This window comes from Jaculus jaculus, chromosome 7 (assembly GCF_020740685.1).
Source record: "Jaculus jaculus isolate mJacJac1 chromosome 7, mJacJac1.mat.Y.cur, whole genome shotgun sequence".
Lineage (NCBI taxonomy): Eukaryota > Metazoa > Chordata > Mammalia > Rodentia > Dipodidae > Jaculus > Jaculus jaculus.
In genome coordinates, this window is record NC_059108.1 from 14481366 (window position 1) to 14501396 (window position 20031).

Below are 20031 nucleotides of genomic sequence, written 5' to 3' on the forward strand. Positions count from 1 at the left end.
ACACCTTTAATCCCAGCACTCGGGAGACAGAGATAGAAGAATCACCATGAGACTGAGGCCACCCTGAGACTACATAGTGGATTCCAGGTCAGCCTGAGCTAGAGTGAGACCCTGCCTCAAAAAAGAAAGAAAGAGAGAGAAAGAAGGAAAGAGAAAGAAAGGAAGGAAGAAAGAAATTGTGATATACATGGAAATACTATTTCTCCATTAAAACAAAAAAGTGGGCTGGAAAGTGCAAAAAGGTGGCACAGCGTCTGGCATTCCTTGGCAGTAACAGAAGCCCTGGCATGTGCACACACACAAGTAAATGATTTAAAAATTAAAATACCATATGAAAGGAAGGAAAATGGACGCATGAGGACTTTTGTTGCGGGAAAGCTAATTTGAGTTTTACCTCTGGCCCGGGATGTGGACAGGACATCTAAGATACCAAAAATGTAAGATTATGGTCCCTCTTTGTTTCTTTCCTTCTCTTTTTTTTCTTTTCCTTTTCTGCAAATGAACCCCTTTTGTGAAAGAGAATGAGTGTGCCAGGGCTGCTGCAAATGAACTCCAGACACATGTGCCACTTGTATATTTGGCTTACTTGGGTCCTGTAGCATTGAACCTCGGTCCTTTGGCTTTTCAGGCAAGCACCTTAACCACTAAGCCATCCATCCAACCCACCAACCCCTTTTTTAATAGTTAATCCAATTGAGCCTGTCTATCACCTGGCTGAGAGACCAACCCTCACTTACAGACATTCTAAAGAGGTGGGAGGAACAGTTATCCCCTTAATGAGATTGTGTACTTGAACTCACAGAAGCCCTTTCCTCTTGTAGTTGCCTACAGGACTTTACTGCCCAGTCTGCTGTCTGAGCTCTAACTCGGAAAGTGTAATTTTGCTGTTTTAGTTTTATTTTTTTCTCTCTCTCTTCTTTGGATACCAGCTAATATCCTAAGCATGTTCACCCTGATATTTTGGAGCTCTTCCACCCTTTTTCTCAATAAATTTCTTTGGTCTTATACATACCTCATTATTTGTATGTCTAATTTTTCATGCTCATGAGACAAAGAACTGGATGGTATGAAGGTGTAGCAATGGCTACACACACAAAAAGGTAGCTCCATGAGGATTTAATGTGTTAATTGCTTGACTTGTATTCATCATTCACAATGTATATGTATATCAGGATGGCACATTATATACAATTTTTATGAGAACAATAATTTTTTAAATAATAAAGGAAATACTGTGGTACTTTGTAGTAAGTTATTTGAGCAGCCAACTGGCTGAGCTGGAAGAAAATATATCACAGTAAGTTTAATAGACATCAAGTTCTTACCACTAAGAGCAAGGAATATAGTTATAAGAGTAGAAGTGTGTATGATGAAATATATTTCAGAGGGTGGTGAAATGTACAAAGGGTTCTCATCACTCCATATTTCTTCCTGAGAGAGGTAAAAAGCAAAATTGTTCTTTTTTTTTTGCTTGGTTTTCGATGTAGGGTTTTGCTCTAACCCAGGATAACCTGGGATTCACTATGTAGTCTCAGGGTGACCTCAAACTCATGGCAATCCTCCTACCTCTGCATCACCCCACAACCACCCAAGTGCTGCCACGCAGGGAAAAATTGTTCTTTTTTTAAAAAAAAAATATTTTTTAGAGCTGGGCGTGGTGGTGCATACCTTTAATCCAGCATGGGGGTGGGGTGGGGGAGGGCAGAGGTAGGAGGATTATTCTCACTCTCTCTTTCCCTCTCTCTGACAACTAAATACAAAGAAAGAAAGAAAGAAAGAAAGAAAGAAAGAAAGAAAGAAAGAAAGAAAGAAAGAAAGAAAGAAAGAAAGAAAGAATTTAAAAGCCGGGTGTGGTGGCACACACACTTAATCCCACCATTCAGGAGGCAGAGGTAGGAGGATTGCCATGGGTTCAAGGCCACCCTGAGATTACAGAGTGAATTCCAGGTCAGCCTGAGCTAGAGTGAGACCCTACCTCAAAAAAAAAAAAAAATTAAATAGCTGGGTGTGGTGGCACATGCTTTTAATCCCAGCACTCAGGAGGCAGATGTAGGAGGATTGCTGTAAATCTGAGGCCCGCATGAGACTACATAGTAAATTCCAGATCAGCCTGAGTTAGAGCAAAACCCTACTTTGAAAAACAAAACAACAAGCAAAAAACATTTGATTTATTTGTAAGGATAAAAAGAGAGAGAGAAAGAGAATGGGCATGTTCCAGGGCCTCTTGCCACTGCAAACGAACTCCAGACAAATGTGCTACTTTGTGCATCTGGCTTTATGTGGGTACTGGGGAATCGAACCCATGCTAGGCTTTTCAAGCAAGCTCCTTTAACCACTGAGCCATCTCTCCAGCCCCTAAAATTAAGAAGAAGAAAAAAAAAGTTTCAAGATAGGGTTTCACTATAGCTCAGGCTGACCTGGAACTCACTCGGTAGTCCTTGGCTAGCCTTACAGCCATCCTCCTGCCTCTGCCTCCTGAGTGCTGGTTGTTAAAGGCATGCACCACTATGCCCGGCTAAAAAGTATTTTCATTTACTTATTTGTGTGTGTAGAGAGAGTTGAGTGTGGATGTGTCAGGGCATCTTGCCACTTCAAATGAGCTCCAGATGCATGCGCCTCCCCAGTGCTAGGATTAAAGGTGGGTGTCACCACAGCAGACTACTCTTTTTAAAAATATATTGTTTTTAATGGGGTGTGATGGCACATGCCTTTAATCTCAGCACTCAGGAGGCAGAGGCAGAAGGATCCCTGCGAGTTTGAGGCCACCCTGAGGCTGCAGAGTGAATTCTAGGCCAGGATAGGCTAGAATGAGGATATAGATAGATACAGATATAGATAGATGATATAGATATAGATATAGATGATATAGAGATAGAGATAGATATAGATAGATATACATATAGATATAGATATATAGATAGATATAGCTATAGATGATATAGATATATAGATGATATAGATATAGATAGATATAGATGATATAAAGATAGATATACATATACATATAGATATACATATAGTTATAGATATATAGATAGATATAGATATAGATGATATAGATATAGATAGATATAGATGATATAGAGATAGATATAGATGATATAGAGATAGAGATAGAGATAGATAGATATAGATGATATAGATATAGCAAGCAGAGAGAGGGAGAGCGAATGGGCAAGCCAGGGCCTCCCGCCACTGCAAACAAACTCCAGACACATGTGTCACTTTGTGCATGTGGCCTTTATGTAAGAGGTCGGTTACTGGGGAGTGGAACTCCGACTTGTAGGATCTCCCCCGCCCTCAGGCCGACCCCGAGCTCCCGGCCCTGCGCGGCCACGCCTCTACCGGGTACCAGTCCTCTAACCTAGGAGCTCCCTGTCAGCCTCGGCGAGGAGCGCCGCGGCGAAGCCGGCCCCACTTCCGGGTCGCGCGCACGCACGCACGCACGCGGCGCGGCGCGTCACCACGTCCCCGCGTCACGTGACCAGAGCGGGCGCTTTTGGCGCGAGCGTGTGAAACGAGGCTGCGGAGGCGGAGCTGCCGGCGGGCGGGCGGGCGGCAGCCGGAGGGGACGGCGGAGCGGGTGAGTGGGCCGGGGCGCCCTCGGCGTGCCGGCTGGGGAGCCGCGTGCTCTTGCCCCGGGAGACAGACGTCCTGCTCCCCGGGCCGCGTCCCCGGCCTGCCGCGGGCTTGCACGTCCTGGGGGCCTGCTGACGGGCGGGCGGGCGGGGAAGAGCTGCGGGCATTGCCACCCAGCCGTCGCGCCTCTCCCCGGGTCTGGAGTTCCTCCTGGGGCGCTGTATTCCCGTCTCACTTAAGCCAGTGATCGCTGGCCTGTCCAACAGGAGCCCTATGGACCTCGTTCATATAATTCTACTTTCAGACTAGTTCTTTCTCTGCTTTCTTTTTTTTTCTGTTTGTTTGTTTGTTTTGTTTTTCGGTGCTGAGGACCGAACCCGGGGCCTTGCGTTTGCTAGGCAACCGCTCATCCACTGAGCTAAATCTGCTCAGCCGCTTTAAAGGTTAATTCTTTTCTTGAGCCCCCACTTTATCCACCCTTTTCCGGTACTTAATGTATCTAGTGGCTATTGGGATGGCTAGCACAATTTATAGAATATTCCCCGTCCTCACTGCCAATTCTGTTACTGCCCCCCAGGAAGTGGGTCTGAGGGACAGTCCCTCTTAGGCAAGCTTATTTGTCAGCCCTTCTGTTTTTATTTGAAGTCGCTTAACAAACAAAAATCCCTGCGGAGTGTTATTTTTGGTCTTCTCTTTTGCAGACTTAACTTGCCAAGCATAGAAGAAATACTGTAGAGAGAAAAATGTCTATTGGATACAAGAGGCCAACTTTTTTTGAAATTTTTAAGACGCGATGCAGCAAAGCAGGTATTGACGGGTCTTTAATATATAACTTGATAAATAACACAATAAAATCAGTCAAAATTAATGCCTGTTTTAAAAAAGAAAAACAAAAAAAACTAGGGCTGGAGAGATGTCCCCAAAGCCAGATGGACAAAGTGGCATATTGCATCTGGTGTTCCTTTGCAGTGGCTGGAGGTCCTGACACACCCATTCTCTCTCTGTCTCTCTGTCTGTCCTCCCCCCCCCCCCCCCCGCTTGCAAATAAAATGATAAAATGCATTTAAAAAACTCAGAGGCTGGGGAGGTGGCTCAGCAGTTAAGGTGTTTGTCTGCAAAGACTGACAACGAAGCCATCTCTCCAGCCCTGTTGCAGTCCGGTTCGCATTGCTGTTAGAAATCACCCAACCAAGAGCAGCTTCTGGGAAAAAGAGATTTATTTTGGCTTACAGGCTCGAGGGGAAGCTCCATGATGGCAGGGGAAAACGATGGCATGAGCAGAGGGTGGACATCACCCTCTGGCCAACATAAGATGGACCACAGCAACAGGAGGGTGTGCCCAACACTGGCATGGGGAAACTGGCTTTAATACCCATAAGCCCGCCCCCAACAATACACTCCCTCCAGGAGGCATTAATTCCCAAATCACCATCAGCTGGGAACCTAGCATTCAGAACACCTAAGTTTATGGGGGACACCTAAATCAAACCACCACAAGCCCTATAATTTTTTTTTGTTGTTGTTCATATGTGTCTGTGCATATATATGTGTGACTGGGCTTGCCAGGGTGTCTTGCTGCAAAGGAATGACAGATACATGTGCCATATTTTGCATCCACAATTACATGGTACTGGGGAATTGACTTGGGCTGCAGACTTGGTAAACAAGTGTCTTTAATCTCAAACATGTCCTCAGCTCTGCCTCGTTACAAACGCATCACGACTGCTCAACTTGCATGTCACTGCTATACTAGTGGGCATATCTTGCATGGCTGGCTTATTGTATAGCTGGTAGAGTCCACTGCTGGTTAATACCTTTATTTATTATTATTTAAGAGAGAGGGGGGTCATGCCAGGGCCTCTAGCCACTGCACACCAACTCCAAACACACGTGCCACCTTGTGCGTTTGGCTTATGTAGGTGCAGGAGAGTCAAACCTGTGTCTTTAGGGTTCTCAGGTCAGCACCTTAGCCACTAAGCGATCTCTCCAGCCCTGGTTAAGACTTGTAATGACTTCATGCTGAGCAGCTTGTTTACACCTTCCCGCACTGTGACAGCTAGCTAGCAAGGAGGAGGCTTCCAGCTCAGTTCTGCGTTGGCTTCTCAGCATCCTGCACCCAAAGCACTTGTCGTCTTCAGGCAGGCACGTTGCCACACCGTCTAGTTCTGGAGGGCAGTCTTGACTCTGGGAAGTAGGCTATAGTGTTTGGAGGCCCTTGGCAGCCTACCTGGGCATTATTCTACCCTGGCACTGGGATTTCCCTGTTACCTTTGGCTTCTGGAGGCAGCATTCTCCACCTCCACCAGATACTTCTGCTGAAACTTTCTCTCAGTTTGTGGAGGCATGGTGTCACTCTAGCCCAGGCTGACCTTCAACTCCAGGCAAACTTTTTAGTTTTTCTAGGTAGGGTCTCACTCTGGTCCAGGCTGACCAGGAATTAACTATGTAGTCCCAAGGTGGCCTCAAACTCTTGGCGATCCTCCTACCTCTGCCTCTGGAGTGCTGGGATTAAAGGCGTGCACCACCACAGCAGCTCACTTCTTGTTTTTTGTTGTTTTTTTTTTAATTTTTTTATTTATTTATAATCAGAGAGAGATAATGGACACACCAGGGGCCTCTTGCCACTGCAAATGAACTTCAGATGCATGCATCACTTTGTGCATCTGACTTTACATGGGTACTGTGGAATCAAACCAGGGATGTCAGGCTTTGAAAATGAGCGCCTTTAATGACTGAGCTATATTCCCAAGCTTGTTTCGGTTTTTTAGACAGATCTCTTTGTATAGCATAATTTGGCCTCAAACTTGAAATCCTCCTCCCTCAGATCTGAGTGCTGGGGTTATAGGTGGGTACAGTCAGTCATACCTTGCTAGGTGTCCTTTTATTTATTACGTTTTTTTTTTTTTTTCCTCCTGAAATTTTTCTGTGTCGTTTACTAAAACTAGGATGAGATTTTTGTTTTTCCTTACAGATTTAGGACCGGTAAGCCTTACTTGGTTTGAGGAACTTTCTTCAGAAGCTCCACCCTATAATTCTGAGCTAGCAGAAGAATCTGAATATAGAATCACCAGTTATGAACCACATGTATTTAAAACTCCACAAAGGAAACCCTCTTATCAATTGGCTTCAACTCCAATAACTTTCAAAGAACAAGGTAAGACTCTGCTACTATACTGGTGGTAAATATTTATCAAGTTTTCTTTGTAAAAATATTTTATTTATTTGAGCGAGAGAGAGAGAGAATGAATGCATCAGAACCTCCAGCCACTGCCAACAAATTCCAGATGCATGTGCCACTTTGTGCATCTGCCTTAAATGGGCACTGGAAAATTGAACCTAGGTCCTTAGGCTTCACAGGCAAGCACCTTAACCACTAAGCTATTTCTCCAGCCTCTGCTTTTTCTGTAAGTCAATTTTTCTTTCAAGGCAGGGTCCATAGCCCAGGCTAACCTCCCACTCACTCTATAGTACAGGCTGGCCTCAAATTCACAGCAATTCTACCTTTGCCTCCTCAGTGCTTAAAGGCATGTGCCACCATACCCAACTCAATATGGTTTGTTTGTTTGGTTTTGGTTTTCTGAGGTAGGGTCTCATTCTAGCTCAAGCTGACCTGGTATTCACTAAGTAGTCTCAGAGTGTCCTTGAACTCTCAGCGATCCTCCTATCTCTGTCTCTGGGTGCTGAGATTAAAGGCATGCGCCACCATGCCTGGCTTATCTTGTTGCTTATTTTGATTGTTTTTCAAGGAAGGTTCTTCCTATAGCCAGGTTGACCTAGAATTCACTGTGTAGTCTCAGGCTGGCCTCAAATTTACAGTCCTGCTTCAGCATCCCAAGTTGTGGGATTAAATACGTGTGCCACTTGCCTGGCTAATTTGTGGGTTTTTTTTTTTTTTAACAACAGTTTTAAATATTTTTATTTATAAGAGAAAGAGATAGAGTATATGAAATCAAGACCTCTTTCCACTGCAAATGAACTACAAGATACATGCCGCTTTGTGCATCTTACACTCTGTGAGTACTGAGGGATTGAACCCCAGCTGGCAGGCTTTGCATGCAAGCACCTTACCTGCTTAGCTATTTCTCTAACCCTAAAATCAGTTTTTTAAAAGTATCACTGTTTATTTAAGAGTGAGAAAGAAAGAGAGAAAGATAGATAAAAAGAAAGAGGAAGAGAACTGGGCCCATCAGAACATCAAGCCTCTGCAAACAAATTCTATACGCATGCTTCACTTTGGGCATCTGGCACTGTGTGGGTACTAGGGAATTGAAACCTGGCTGACAGGCTTTGCGATCTGTAGGAGACTAGGGACAAATGTAGAAAAAGGGATAATTTGGGGGACAGTGGCAGAACACAGTCTCGGGCAGACTGTTTGTAACTGAACAATCTCACAGAGTGGACTCCGGCTGGAGAAGCGCCCCGCTGAAAGAGGAGGTCCTCATGAGTAGGAAACGTTACTGTCCGTGTTACAGAGCAGAAGTCCAAGTTGTCGGTACCTAAGTGCAGAACTTAAAGCACGTCTGGTGACTGCTTATAAAGGGTAACCGTCAAAGGAGGGTAAACATGACAGAGAACGGACTTGCCCTATCTATGGACAGAGTAGAGAGGAGTTAAAGTCACACTTGCCAGTTCCCTGTGTGGAGGTAGCACAGAGTGTGGCTGACGTGTCAGCTCTCACTAAGAACAGAGCAGCAGAGAATATATGAAAACAGCATATATAAGATGAATGAAATATACCTACTTCTAGGAATTAGCACTGTGCCAGCAAGGCAGGTGTGGAGTGTGTTAAAATTACAACTTTGAATCCCAACAGCAAGTAAGTGCCTTTAAGTGCTGAGCCATCTCCCCAGCCCTAAAATCAACTTGCTAAAAGTATCTTTTCAAGGGCTGGAGAGATGGCTTAGTGGTTAAAGATGCTTGTTTGCAAAACCTGATGGCTCAGGTTCGGTTCTCCAGTACCTGTATAAAGCCAGCTGCACAAAGTGGCGTATTGGTCCTGGCGCACCCCTCCTCACTTTCTCTGTGTCTGTCTCATTCTTTCTTGGGTGGGAATTATCTCCTTCTATACGTTCTCTTCTTATGCTTAAGTACTTCCAGGAAATGTCAATTCAAAATCCAGAATATATTCATCTTCACTGAATTATTTTACTATTTCAGGAAAGGATAATGCAAGTAGTGAACATAAAAATCATTGCAAAGTGAAGATTAAAGTAGACCAAGCAAGTGATGTTACCAGCCCACTTCTGAATTCTTGTCTTAGTGAAAGGTATGTTAAAGCTGTTAAAATATTTATTTTATACGTATACATTTATTTATTTGAGAGAAAGAGAGAAAGAATGGGTGTGCCAGGACCTCTAGGCATTGCAAACAAACTCCAAATAACATGTGCCACCTTGTGCATCTGGCTTTACTGTGGAATCATGTGGGTCCTTGGGCTTTGCCAGCAAGCCCTTACCCACTGAGACATCTCTCCAGCCCTATTTATTTATTTTTAAGACAAAAATTTCACTGGACCAGGCTGGCCTCAAGCTCACAGCAGTCCTCCTGCCTTAAACCTTGTGTTCTGGGACTATAGGTGTGAGCCGCCCTGGGTGGTGGTCATCTCATGATGCTTTTGTCTTAGTCTCCTGAGAAGCTAGGAGTTCAGTCATGAGCCGTCTTACTCAGATGGAACTAAAGTATGTTTACGCAAAACATTTTCCTGCCTGTATTTTTTTTTTTTTTTTGAGTCAGGGTCTCACTGTTTAGCCTGACCTTGAACTCAGCCTCTTGAATGCTAGCATTAATGGCATGTGCCACCACACCTGGCTGTAGCCTTTTTATGTTATGTCATGGAAATGAAGCTAATTTTTATCCAAGTTACTTTGGCTAAGTACCTCATGGAGAACCTACTGTTTTAGATTACATTTTTATTTTATTTTTATTACATTTTATTTATTTGCAAACAGAAAGAGCCTCTAGTCACTGCAAACGAACTCCAGATGCATGTGCCACTTTGTGCATCTAGCTTTACATGGATACTGGGGAATCAAACTCAGGTTATTTTTACACTATAAACACTTTGAGCCAGGCCTGGTTATAACATCTCCTGAAATCCTAGCACCAGGGAGGCTGAGGCACAGGATCATAAGCTTGAGTCCAACCAAAATAGCATGCTATCTCAAAATAACAAAAAAAGGAAACATTTAAATTCAAAATATAACATAACAATTCTTAGCCCTGAAGTTTATGAGCACTTTACACATTACTTTCCTTTGTTGCTTTTTTGTATTATGAGACAGTCTCCTGTATCCCAGCCTGACTTTAAACTCACTGTGTAGCTAAGGCCTTCTGAATGCTGGGATTGTTTTACAGGCCTATGCTACATCCCTAGCCCATGCCTGTTTATTACTTTCTATGAACATTTTAGTGTTTATGTTGTTTTGGTTTTGGTTTTAGCTTTTTGAGATAGGGTCTTGCTCTAGCCTAGGCTGTACTGGAACTTACTATGTAGTTTCAGGATAGCCTTGAACTCACGCCATCTTCCTACCTCTGCCTCCTGAGTGCTGAATTAAAAGGCATGCACCACCACATCTGGCTCCATGAACATTTTAAACAGCACTTATTGATTGCTTAATTCTTCATGAAATTTTTGTTTTAATTTTTAATTTATTTGAGAGAAAGAGGAAAGGAGAGAGAGAGTAAGGAAGAGGCAGACAGAGAGAGAATGAGTGTGCTCAGGCATCTAGCGACTACAACTGAACTCCAGACACATGCACCACCATATGCATCTGGCTTACATGGGTTCTTAGGCTTCGCAGGCAAGTGTCTTAACCACTAAGCCATCTCTCTAGCCCTTAATTTAAAGAAAAAATATTTTACTTATTTATTTGAGAGAGAGAGAGAGAGAAAATAGGCATGCCAGGGCTTCTAGCCACTGCTAATAACTCCAGATGGATGCACCACCTTGTGCATCTGGATTTACATGAGTACTAGGGAATTGAACCTGGGTCTTTAGGCTCTGCAGGCAAGCACTTTAACTGCTGAGCCAGAGAGATTTAATTTTTAAAAGTAAATTAGGACTGAAGATATGGCTTTGCCATTAAAGTGCTTACCTGTAAAGCCTAAGGACCCAGATTCGATTCCCCAGGACTCACATAAACCAGATGCACAAGGTGGCACTTGCATCTGGAGCTCATTTGCGGTGGCTTGAGGCCAGGAATGCCCATTCATTCTCTCTCTTTTTGCCTCCTTCTCTATCAAATAAAAATAAAATATTTTTAAAGTAATATGAAAACATTATATAGGACTATCATTCTAACAGTTAATGTGACTGGGGATCTTTATTTATTTCTGTTCATGTCCAGGTTGGACATGAGCTCATGACTTCCTCTTGCCTTAGCTTCCCGAGTGCTGAGTTTACAGGCATGATGGTAACAACTGTTATCACACTGTCTTGATGAGAGGCAGAAGCTGCAGTACAGTGAAGATCTTCTAATCTTTTAGATTGAGCCCTTTACTGAATATTTTATATGTTAGAAACACTTACTTTGAGATAGACCTAGTAGCCCACTCCTGAATTCCTAGCACTGGAGAGGATTAGGCCAGAGGACCAAGAGCTTGGGGTCAGCTTGGACTACATGGAGAAACCTTGTCGCCAGCATATAAACTACAAGGTTACCTTAGTTTGTCTCTTTGATACTGCTATTTTAACCTGAGGGATTTGTTTTGTTTTCGTTAGTCCTCTTGTTCTACGATCCGCACAAGTAACGCCACAAAGAGAAAAACCAGGTATGATTAAAAATAAAGGTTTTCATTTTTAGAGTCATAAAATTATTACTAGAAATATTACAGTGTTCTATTTTTTCATCTCCAACAGTATGTGGAAGTTTATTTTATACACCAAAACTTGAAAAGGTAAATATTCTCCATGGGTTACTTATCGTCTATTAATTGGGAAATTGATAATGTGTATGATATATTTTCCTTGAAATTTGTAGATCATATCTAGCAAACTTTCTCCTGTAGGTATTCAGCAAGTGATAAATGAAAAAGTGAATGAAAAAGATTTTCATACTTTTAAAAATAATTGGGCTGTAGAGATGGCTTAGCTCTTAAGGAGCTTGCCTGGGAAGCCTAAGGACCCAAGTTTGAGTCCCCAAAACTCATGTAAGCCATATGCACATGGTGGTGCATGCATCTGGAATTCATTTACAGTGGCTAGAGGCCTTAGCATGCCCACTCTCTTCCTTCTTCCTTCTTTTCCCTCCCTCTCTCTCTCCCTCTAATAAATAAAAGTAAAATGAAATAAAATACTTTATTTACTACTTAATTTGAGAGAAGGAAACAGGCCACGCCAGGACCTTTAGCCAGTTCAGGCAAACTCCAAATGCCTGTACCACCTTGTGCATCTGGCTGATGTGCGTACTGAGGGAATTGAACCTGGGTCCTTAGGCTTCACAGGCAAGCATCTTAACTGCTAGGCCATCTTAACAGCCTCTCTTTTACTGTTTTATATTTTTATTTGGGAAGAGAGAGAAAATGGGCATGCCAAGGTCTCTTACTGCTACACACTAACTGCAGGTGCATGTGGCTTTATGTGGGCACTGGGCACTTGAGCCCAGGCCAGTGGGCTTTGTGAGCCTGCATCTTTGACTGCTGTGCCTTCTTCCTAGCCACCCCCCAACTTTTAAAAAATATTTTAGCAGAGGAGGGAGGGTACTACCATGGAATAATTTTTATAATCATGGAAAATGTTAATAAAAATTGAAAAAAATGGAAATAAAATATATATATTTTATTTATTTGAGAGAGAGAGGCAGAGGAAGAGGCAGAGAGAGAGAGAATGGGCACACCAGGGCTTCAAGCCACTGCAGATGAACTCCAGACGCATGCACCCCCTTGTGCATCTGGCTAACGTGGGTCTTAGGGAATCGAACCAGGGCCCTTAGGCTTTGCAGGTAAACGCCTTAACCAAACCTCCCCTCCCCCCCAGTTTTTAATCTTCAGTGAAATAAATAAACTGTTTTTTCTTTCTAGGGTCAGACACAAAAACATATTTCTGAAAGTCTGGGAGCTGAAGTAGATCCTGATATGTCTTGGTCAAGTTCCTTAGCTACACCGCCTACCCTTAGTTCTACTGTGCTCCTAGGTAAGAATAGAAGACGTATCCTGTACAGGGAAAGACAGGTGAGGCTGATATGCTGTCTTTTCTGATTCCTCTGTTGGAAGAAAAACATGGATAGAAAGTAGAAGGTAATACTGTAAGATGTTGATAGTTCAGAACAATTTTATTCCATTCAGTTAAGATAGAGCAAATCACAAATTAGGTGCTGTCATGTGAGAGTCAAGCATGTTTCAGCACTGTGTCATCCTTGTATAATAGCGTTATACATATTCATATACTTACATTATATAACCACTGAGAGCTAACATTTGCTTTAATTGCACATTTTTCACAATTTTGATACTTTAGTTATTAAGACAGCATTAAATAAGCACTGCTTCCTCTGCCTATCTCTCCTTTACAGATCTATATTTGTGATGGTACTGAATTGAGATTTTAAGTCTCACAGTTGTAATTACACATCCAAAATTTCTTGTATAATCTGTTTACATTTACTAAGCTCTGTGCAGATTCACTGTAGTCCTGTAAAACCCCTGCTTCTTCCCAATTAGGTTCCTTCCTACTTCATATCTAAACATTTAATTAAATTCAGTGTTGTTTGTTTTGTATTATCTACCTTGGCAATATAATACTGGATTCGATTCATACAGTGTTTGGAAGCATTCTTTACTTTTCTGTCATATGGAAGAATTTGAGACCCATTAAGTTAGTTCTTCTTTAAAGGCCTTAGCATTCCTCAGTGAGTCTGTCTGTACTTGGGCCCTTTTCAGTGGGAAGACTTTCTTATTGCTACTTATGTCGTCTTGCTTGTTTTAAGTCTGTTTAAATTATTTTGTTCACTTTGACTTAACTTTGGCAGATCATATGCATCTAGATATTCATTTCTTTTAGATTTCTTCCAACTTAGAAGAATTTAGGTTTTTAAAGTGTGTCCCTATGAAGTTCCGAATTTCATTGCTATCTGTTTTAATGTCTCCCTTTTCGTCTCCAATTTTATTCATTTGGGGATTCCCTTCTGTTTGTTTGGCTATGGGCTTGTTGATTTGTATATCTTTTCAAAGAAGTAGCTATGAGAACAAAAGGCGCTGGCGATCAGCTCCACTTGAGTCCTCCCCAGCCCTGGCAAGTCTGGGTTCCCCTCTGCAGGGCTCTTTGCATTTGGCCACCTGGCCGTCATTCCATCCTTGCTCACACCTCCAAATGGGACTTTGGCTGTGTTCTCTGTGCAGAAAGAAAGCAGATACCATTTGTCATAAGCATTGTTAAAGTAAAAAGAAACTGAAAAAATTAGTATATAGTATGCAGTTAGGGCTGCAATTAAGCAAGAAACAAAAAAAAAAATTTAAGAGAATCTTACATATGAACTCTGGCTGACCTTGAATTCCTGATACTCCTGCCTCAGCCTTCCACAGCAGGGCTAAGCTTACATGTGTGCACCTCCACATCTCCCTTCCTCTAGGTAAAGTTAACAGTAAGTAAGCAATGAATCATTCTTACTATATTATTTTATAGGACACACTTATACTCAAAAATGACTACTTTAGGTCTGGAGAGATGGTTCAATGGTTAAGTCGCTTGCCTGTAAAGCCTAAGGACCTGGGTTCAATTCCCTAGTACCCATATAAAGTCAGATGCATAAGGTGGCACATGTGTCTGGAATTCATTTGCAGTGGCTAGAGGCCCTGCTGTGCCCATTCTCTCTTTATCAAATAAATAAGTAAAATATAATTTAAAATGTACTACTTTACATAAGGTTTTTGTTTGGTTTGGTTTTTCGAAGTAGGGTTTCACTCTAGCCCAGGCTGACCTGGAATTCACTATGTAGTCTCAGGCTGACCTTGAATTCACAGTGATCCTCCTACCTCTGCCTCCTGAGTGCTAGGATTAAAGGTGTGCACCACCACTCCTGACTATAAGATTAAATTTTAACTAAGTACTTTTATCTGGCTTCATACACAGTAAAGCATTTTATAAAACCTACTTTGTTTGTGTACATATATATGTGTACACAGTCATTTATATATATTTATGTAGTATAGATTACTGTAAATTGTACTGAAAGCATGAGTTTATACTCAAATTAGGACTTTTCAATTTGCTGGTTTTAGCTATACCTCTTCCTGGGAGTGACCAGACTTCTTTTTTTATCACTTACATGAAATAATAAAGGAAAAACATTTTTTGAAAACTAAAGAAGTGTTAGGTATGACTTTAGGCTATATTATTGTCTAAATAAATGCTGGTTTCTAACTTTAGCTTTAAAGTCATGATCTGGTAGATTCTCAGTCTTGTGAACATGCTAGTGTAGCATTACCTCACCACAGTTTCTTTTTGTTGTGGTTTTCAGTTATGGTTTTCCTCTGGCCCAGGCTGACCTGGAATTCACTATATAGTCTTGGGGCGGCCTTGAACTCACAGTGATCCTCCTACCTCGACCTCATGTGTGCTGGGATTAAAAGCACATGCCACCATGCCCGGCCTCAAACTATAGTTTCTTTCCACCACGTGAGTGGTACTAGGAAAGTGAGTATGACTTAGTTACTGTGTTCATTGATTGTCCTAATTATTGTGTTTTGCTCTCTTAATTTTGTTTCAAGTGCATCACCTAATCCAATAGTATGAGTGTTATTTTGGTTTTTGACATATTTTGGTATTAATTTTAGTTATAATATATAATGAAGTACACCTAAGTGTAATTTTTATCTTACAGTCAGAGATGAGGAAGCAGCTGAAATTTCACTTCCAAATAATACTACTCCTGTAAGTGAATGTCAAATTGATTATACTATTCAAATTGCTTAGAATTTTAGATGCCTTGATAAAGCATTTGTCCTGCTTTTTAAAAAAGTTTGCGTGTATGTGTGTGCGCTCACACACATGCACATTCATGCAACTCATGAATCACTTCTCAGTGCCTTTAACCAGCTTCTTCTTCCTCCTACTTTTTGACTCCTTTGTTTTTTCTTTTCTTTTTTTTCCAAGGTAGGGTCTCACTCTGGCCCAGGCTGACTTGGAAATCACTATATAGTCTCAGGGTGAGTCTCAAACTCACAGCAATCCTTCCACTTCTGCCTCCCGAGTTCTGGGATTAAAGGCATGCGCCACCACACCCGGCTTCTCTTTGACTCTTTTAAGGAAGGGTCCTGCTGACCTGGAACTAGTTATATAGACCAGCCTAGTCTTTGTTTATTTTTTATTTATTTATTTGAGAGCAACAAACAGAGAGAGAGAGAGAGTAAATGAGTGTCCCAGGGCCCCCAGCCACTGCAAACGAACTCCATGTGCATGTGCCACCTTGTGCATCTGGCTTACATGGGCTCTGGGGAATCAAGCCTTGAACCAGGGTCCTTAGGCTTCATAGGCAAGTGCTTAACCATTAAGCCATCTTTCCAGCCCCAAGACCAGCCAAGTCTTGAACTTGTGGCCGTCTTTCTGCCACTGCTACCCAACTGCTGGTATTATACATGTATATTTCCATGCCCATTCTGTCCTTCATTATGTAACTCTAGTGTGTAATTTTTCTAAGTCTTGAGAAAGTCTCTAAAATGTGGTCCTGTACATATAGGATTTCTTTTTTAAAAATGGTTTTTATATTTTTTATTTATTTGAGAGAGAGGGAGAGAATGGGTGCGCCAGGCCCTCCATCCCTGTAAATGAACTCCAGACATATGCGCCACCATGTGTATCTGGCTTATGTGGGTCCTGCAGAATCAAACCTAGGTCCTTTGGCATTGCAGTTAAGTACCTTAACTGCTAAGCCATCTCTCGAGCCCACTTAAAGGATTTCTTTAACCCCTACAAAACGTTGCTGCCTCACTGGGCATGGTGGCACACACCTTTAATCCCAGCACTTGGGAAGCAGAGGTAGGAGGATTGCTGAGAGTTCAAAGCCACCCTGAGACAGCATAGTGAATTCCAGGTCAGCTAGAGTGAGACCCTACCTTGAAAAACAAAACAAACAACAACAACAAAAACTTTGCTGCCTCTATTTAAGAATGACATGCATAGGCCTTGTGTAGTGGCTCACACACCAGAGGCAGAGGCAGGCAGATTGCCATGAGTTCAAGGTCACCCTGGTCTACATAGTAAGTTCAGAACAGCCTGAGCTGCACTGATACCCTGCGTCAAAAAAGCAAAGATTTAAATAGTAATTTGTCTATGTATATGAAGCCGGACATGGTGGTGTATGCCTTGAATCTCAGCACTTGGGAAGCAGACAGGAGGATCATTGTGAGTTTGAGGCCAACATGGAACCACATAGTGAGTTCCAGGTCAGCCTGGGCTAGAGTGAGACCCTACTTAAAAAAAAAACAAGAAAAAAAGAAAAGGAATATGTATATGTATGTAATGAAAGTGTTTATACAAATAGTGATTTTTAAAAATAACTTGCAGGTTTTGAAAAGCTGTTTTTCTAGTCACAATGAAAGCCTGACAAAGGATGCTAGATTTATGCACTCTGTTACTGCCAAAGAAAGCAAAACTCACAGAAATGCTGTTGGTCATGGTAAGTCTTTCTGTGTAGTTGAACAACTGTTTGTGGTTGATGTTCCTTTTTTCTTAAAAAGAAAATCTATTGCTTTTCCTTTTTACTAAAGTAAGAGTGTTTTTGCTTTTGAGGCAGGGTCTTACTCTTGCCCAGGCTGACCTGAAACTCTATAGACCCAGGCTAGCCTTAAACTCTCGACAACCTTTCCACCTGCCTACCTCAGTCTCCCAAGTGCTAGGATCAAAGGTGTGTACCACAGTAAAGTAAGGTGCCAGAGGTAGACTCTAATTTGATTTAATTGGCCGTGTTTAGGCATCATTAATCCTAGTACTCAGGAGGATCACAAGTTCTAAGCCAGCCTGAGCTACAAGCAATTTCTAGGCTCGTCTGAGCTACCCAACAGCACGGTCTTGGTTTTTTATTGCTGTACCAAGTACCTGACAGGGACAAGGGAGGAAAGATTGGGTTTGGCTCATGGTTGTAGAGGTGTCAGCTTGTCATGGCAGGAGCATGAAGGCCCAGAGCCACTCACATCTTAGATACCGGAAGCAGCTAGGTCAGCATAGAACCCCAAGGAGAGGTTCCCGGTGACCTTCCTCTTCTAGCTCCCCAGTGATGCCATCGTGTGATTAGAGCCTTCCTGATGCAGTTGTTTCTGGAAATGTCACAACAGATGTACCCAGAAGTATGCTAAGATTGAATGTCTGTGTGGATAGTATCAAGTAGATGAGATTTGACTCTTGGCTGTAGTCCTACAAAGTTGATTTGTAACATTTGGTTTGGTAGTTCTTAGAATATTAAATTAGGTACACAGTTTTAAAAGTGAGTTTAATTGTGTGGAGCTGGTAAAGAAAAATTTAATACTTAGAATGCATACATACACATATATATGTGTATGTGTATATATGTATATGTGTGTGTGTATAAAGGCTGTGGGACCAGGTGTTGTGGTGCATACCTTTAATTCTGGTATTCTGAAGGCTGAGGTAAAGAATAATGATAAGTTTGAGGCCAGCCTGAAGCTACAGAGTATGTTCTAGAGCAGCCTGTGCTAGATTGAGACTCTACCTTAGGAGGGAAAAAAACACTCCTTCTGGCCCCCGCCCCCAACCCAAGGCTCTGGGTACATTAACATCAGGTTTTGCCAAAAGAATAGGGGAAAGATGAGTTGCCAGAAAAAGAGCTAGGTTGTGAGAATAATACAGACTGTATGGTTGTATTATAAAATGTTATTAATATGCTTTTGTTTTGATTTTTAACAGGATTAAGGAAAACATTAGGGAATTCATTTGGCAATGTGCATAGCTACAAAGATCACCTTGAAAAGTCAATGCCAGATGTCCTAGAAGATGAGGTTTATGAGACAGATGTAGATATTTCTGAAGAAGATAGTTTTTCATTGGGCTTTCCTAAGCATAAGTATTGTCTACAGAAAACAAGAAAGGGCAAGACTAGGAAAGAGAGTTTTTGTGAAATAAGCACTGATGAGTTAAGTGAAGAAGCTGAAATCCAAGACACCGAAAGTAAGCGTTCCTGTGCCCCTGAAATGGGGCCCAGTGGTAGTGATCCCTTAGAGACAGATGCTACAAGTCAGAATCCCTTTGGCAACACAAATGACAAAATCTCCAAGGAAGTTGTTCCACCTTCAAGCTATGAATGGTCTCCCATAACCCTCTCCAGTCTAAACAGAACTCACTTGGAAAAAACACCTCCACTGCATATTACTAATAGTGGCCAAAATAATTCGGAAAAAGACTTCATAGAGACAAAGAAAGAATGTATTGATTTTATTACCTCAGAAAACTTTTTGCCACATAATTTTAGTCTGCTAAAACCTGAAAAGATATTGTATGAGGAAACACAGGGAAATAAGAAACTCCAAGGACATCAGTTTGAGTTTCACAAAGACTCCTTTCTTACAGTAAAGCAAACAACGCCCGGAGCTTCTCAAGTATCCTGTCCCGAGCAGAGTGTTAGAATGCCTGTGTTCAGGATGAAAGAACCACTTGAGACTTTGGGCACCATTTTCTCAGATAATGTGACCAATCCAAGCTTTAAAGAAGAAACTGAGGCCTTTCAAAATGCATTGGAAATGTCTGCTTTTGACTCAGGGAGAGAGGACTCTTTATGTCCTAGTTCAGTTGATGATGGAACCTGCCCAGCCAGTGTTACACATACCTCTGTAACTTTGAAAAATACCAGTTTAATATCCACTTTGAAAAAGAAAAGAAAAAAGTTTATTTATGCCATAAGTGATGAGGCGTCTTATCAAGGAGAAAACATAAAGAAAGACAAGAAATCAGAGCTCGGCAACCCTGGACCCTGGATCAACGCACCACCTGCATTTATGAATGCTGATTCAGGTCTCTCTTTTTTTTTCTTCTTTGAGAAATATATATGGTTTTATTGATGAAGATAGGTTCTTATATTTAAATATATGAATTTTTAAATCTTTCTTTTTGCATGTGAGTGATGGTATGTCAGCTTACTTTTGTGGAGGCTAGAGGTCAACTTTGGATATCCCTCAGTTGCCTTTTACCACTAAGCCATTTTTTCAGCCCAAAAAATTAATTTCTCTACCTTGCCTATCTTCTACTAATTATTAACAATGGATTTTTCTAATTTTTTAATAAAAATTAAAATTGATTTATATTTATGCTAGCTATCTGTTTCCTAGAATGTGATAGTAATTTAGATTGAGTTTGTATATATTATTAAAAAAATACCAAGGCCCTGTTTATCTTTAGCTAGAAATTTAACAATTTCAAAATAGTATGTAGGGTTCTGTTTTAAATGCTATTCACTCTTTGCTTCTCATGTGATTATTTTAAACACTGCATCCCTCCCTCTCTCTTGGCAG

At 41.6% G+C, this 20031-nt stretch overlaps 1 protein-coding gene across 3 annotated transcripts in view; it reads left to right on the forward strand.

Annotated features, from left to right (window-relative positions):
* The first annotated feature begins 3532 nt into the window (after positions 1–3532).
* Brca2 (BRCA2 DNA repair associated) overlaps positions 3533–20031 on the forward strand; it is a 65151-nt gene continuing 48652 nt past the window's right edge. For all 3 annotated transcript variants that reach the window (XM_045154205.1, XM_045154206.1, XM_045154207.1), the window contains exons 1-10: positions 3533–3583; positions 4281–4386; positions 6551–6733; positions 8737–8845; positions 11300–11349; positions 11438–11475; positions 12598–12709; positions 15396–15445; positions 17078–17189; positions 18434–19534. In XM_045154205.1, the coding sequence (XP_045010140.1) occupies positions 4323–4386; positions 6551–6733; positions 8737–8845; positions 11300–11349; positions 11438–11475; positions 12598–12709; positions 15396–15445; positions 17078–17189; positions 18434–19534 (1819 nt within the window). In that variant the 5' untranslated portion in view covers positions 3533–3583; positions 4281–4322. The remainder of the gene's footprint in view (positions 3584–4280; positions 4387–6550; positions 6734–8736; positions 8846–11299; positions 11350–11437; positions 11476–12597; positions 12710–15395; positions 15446–17077; positions 17190–18433; positions 19535–20031) is intronic.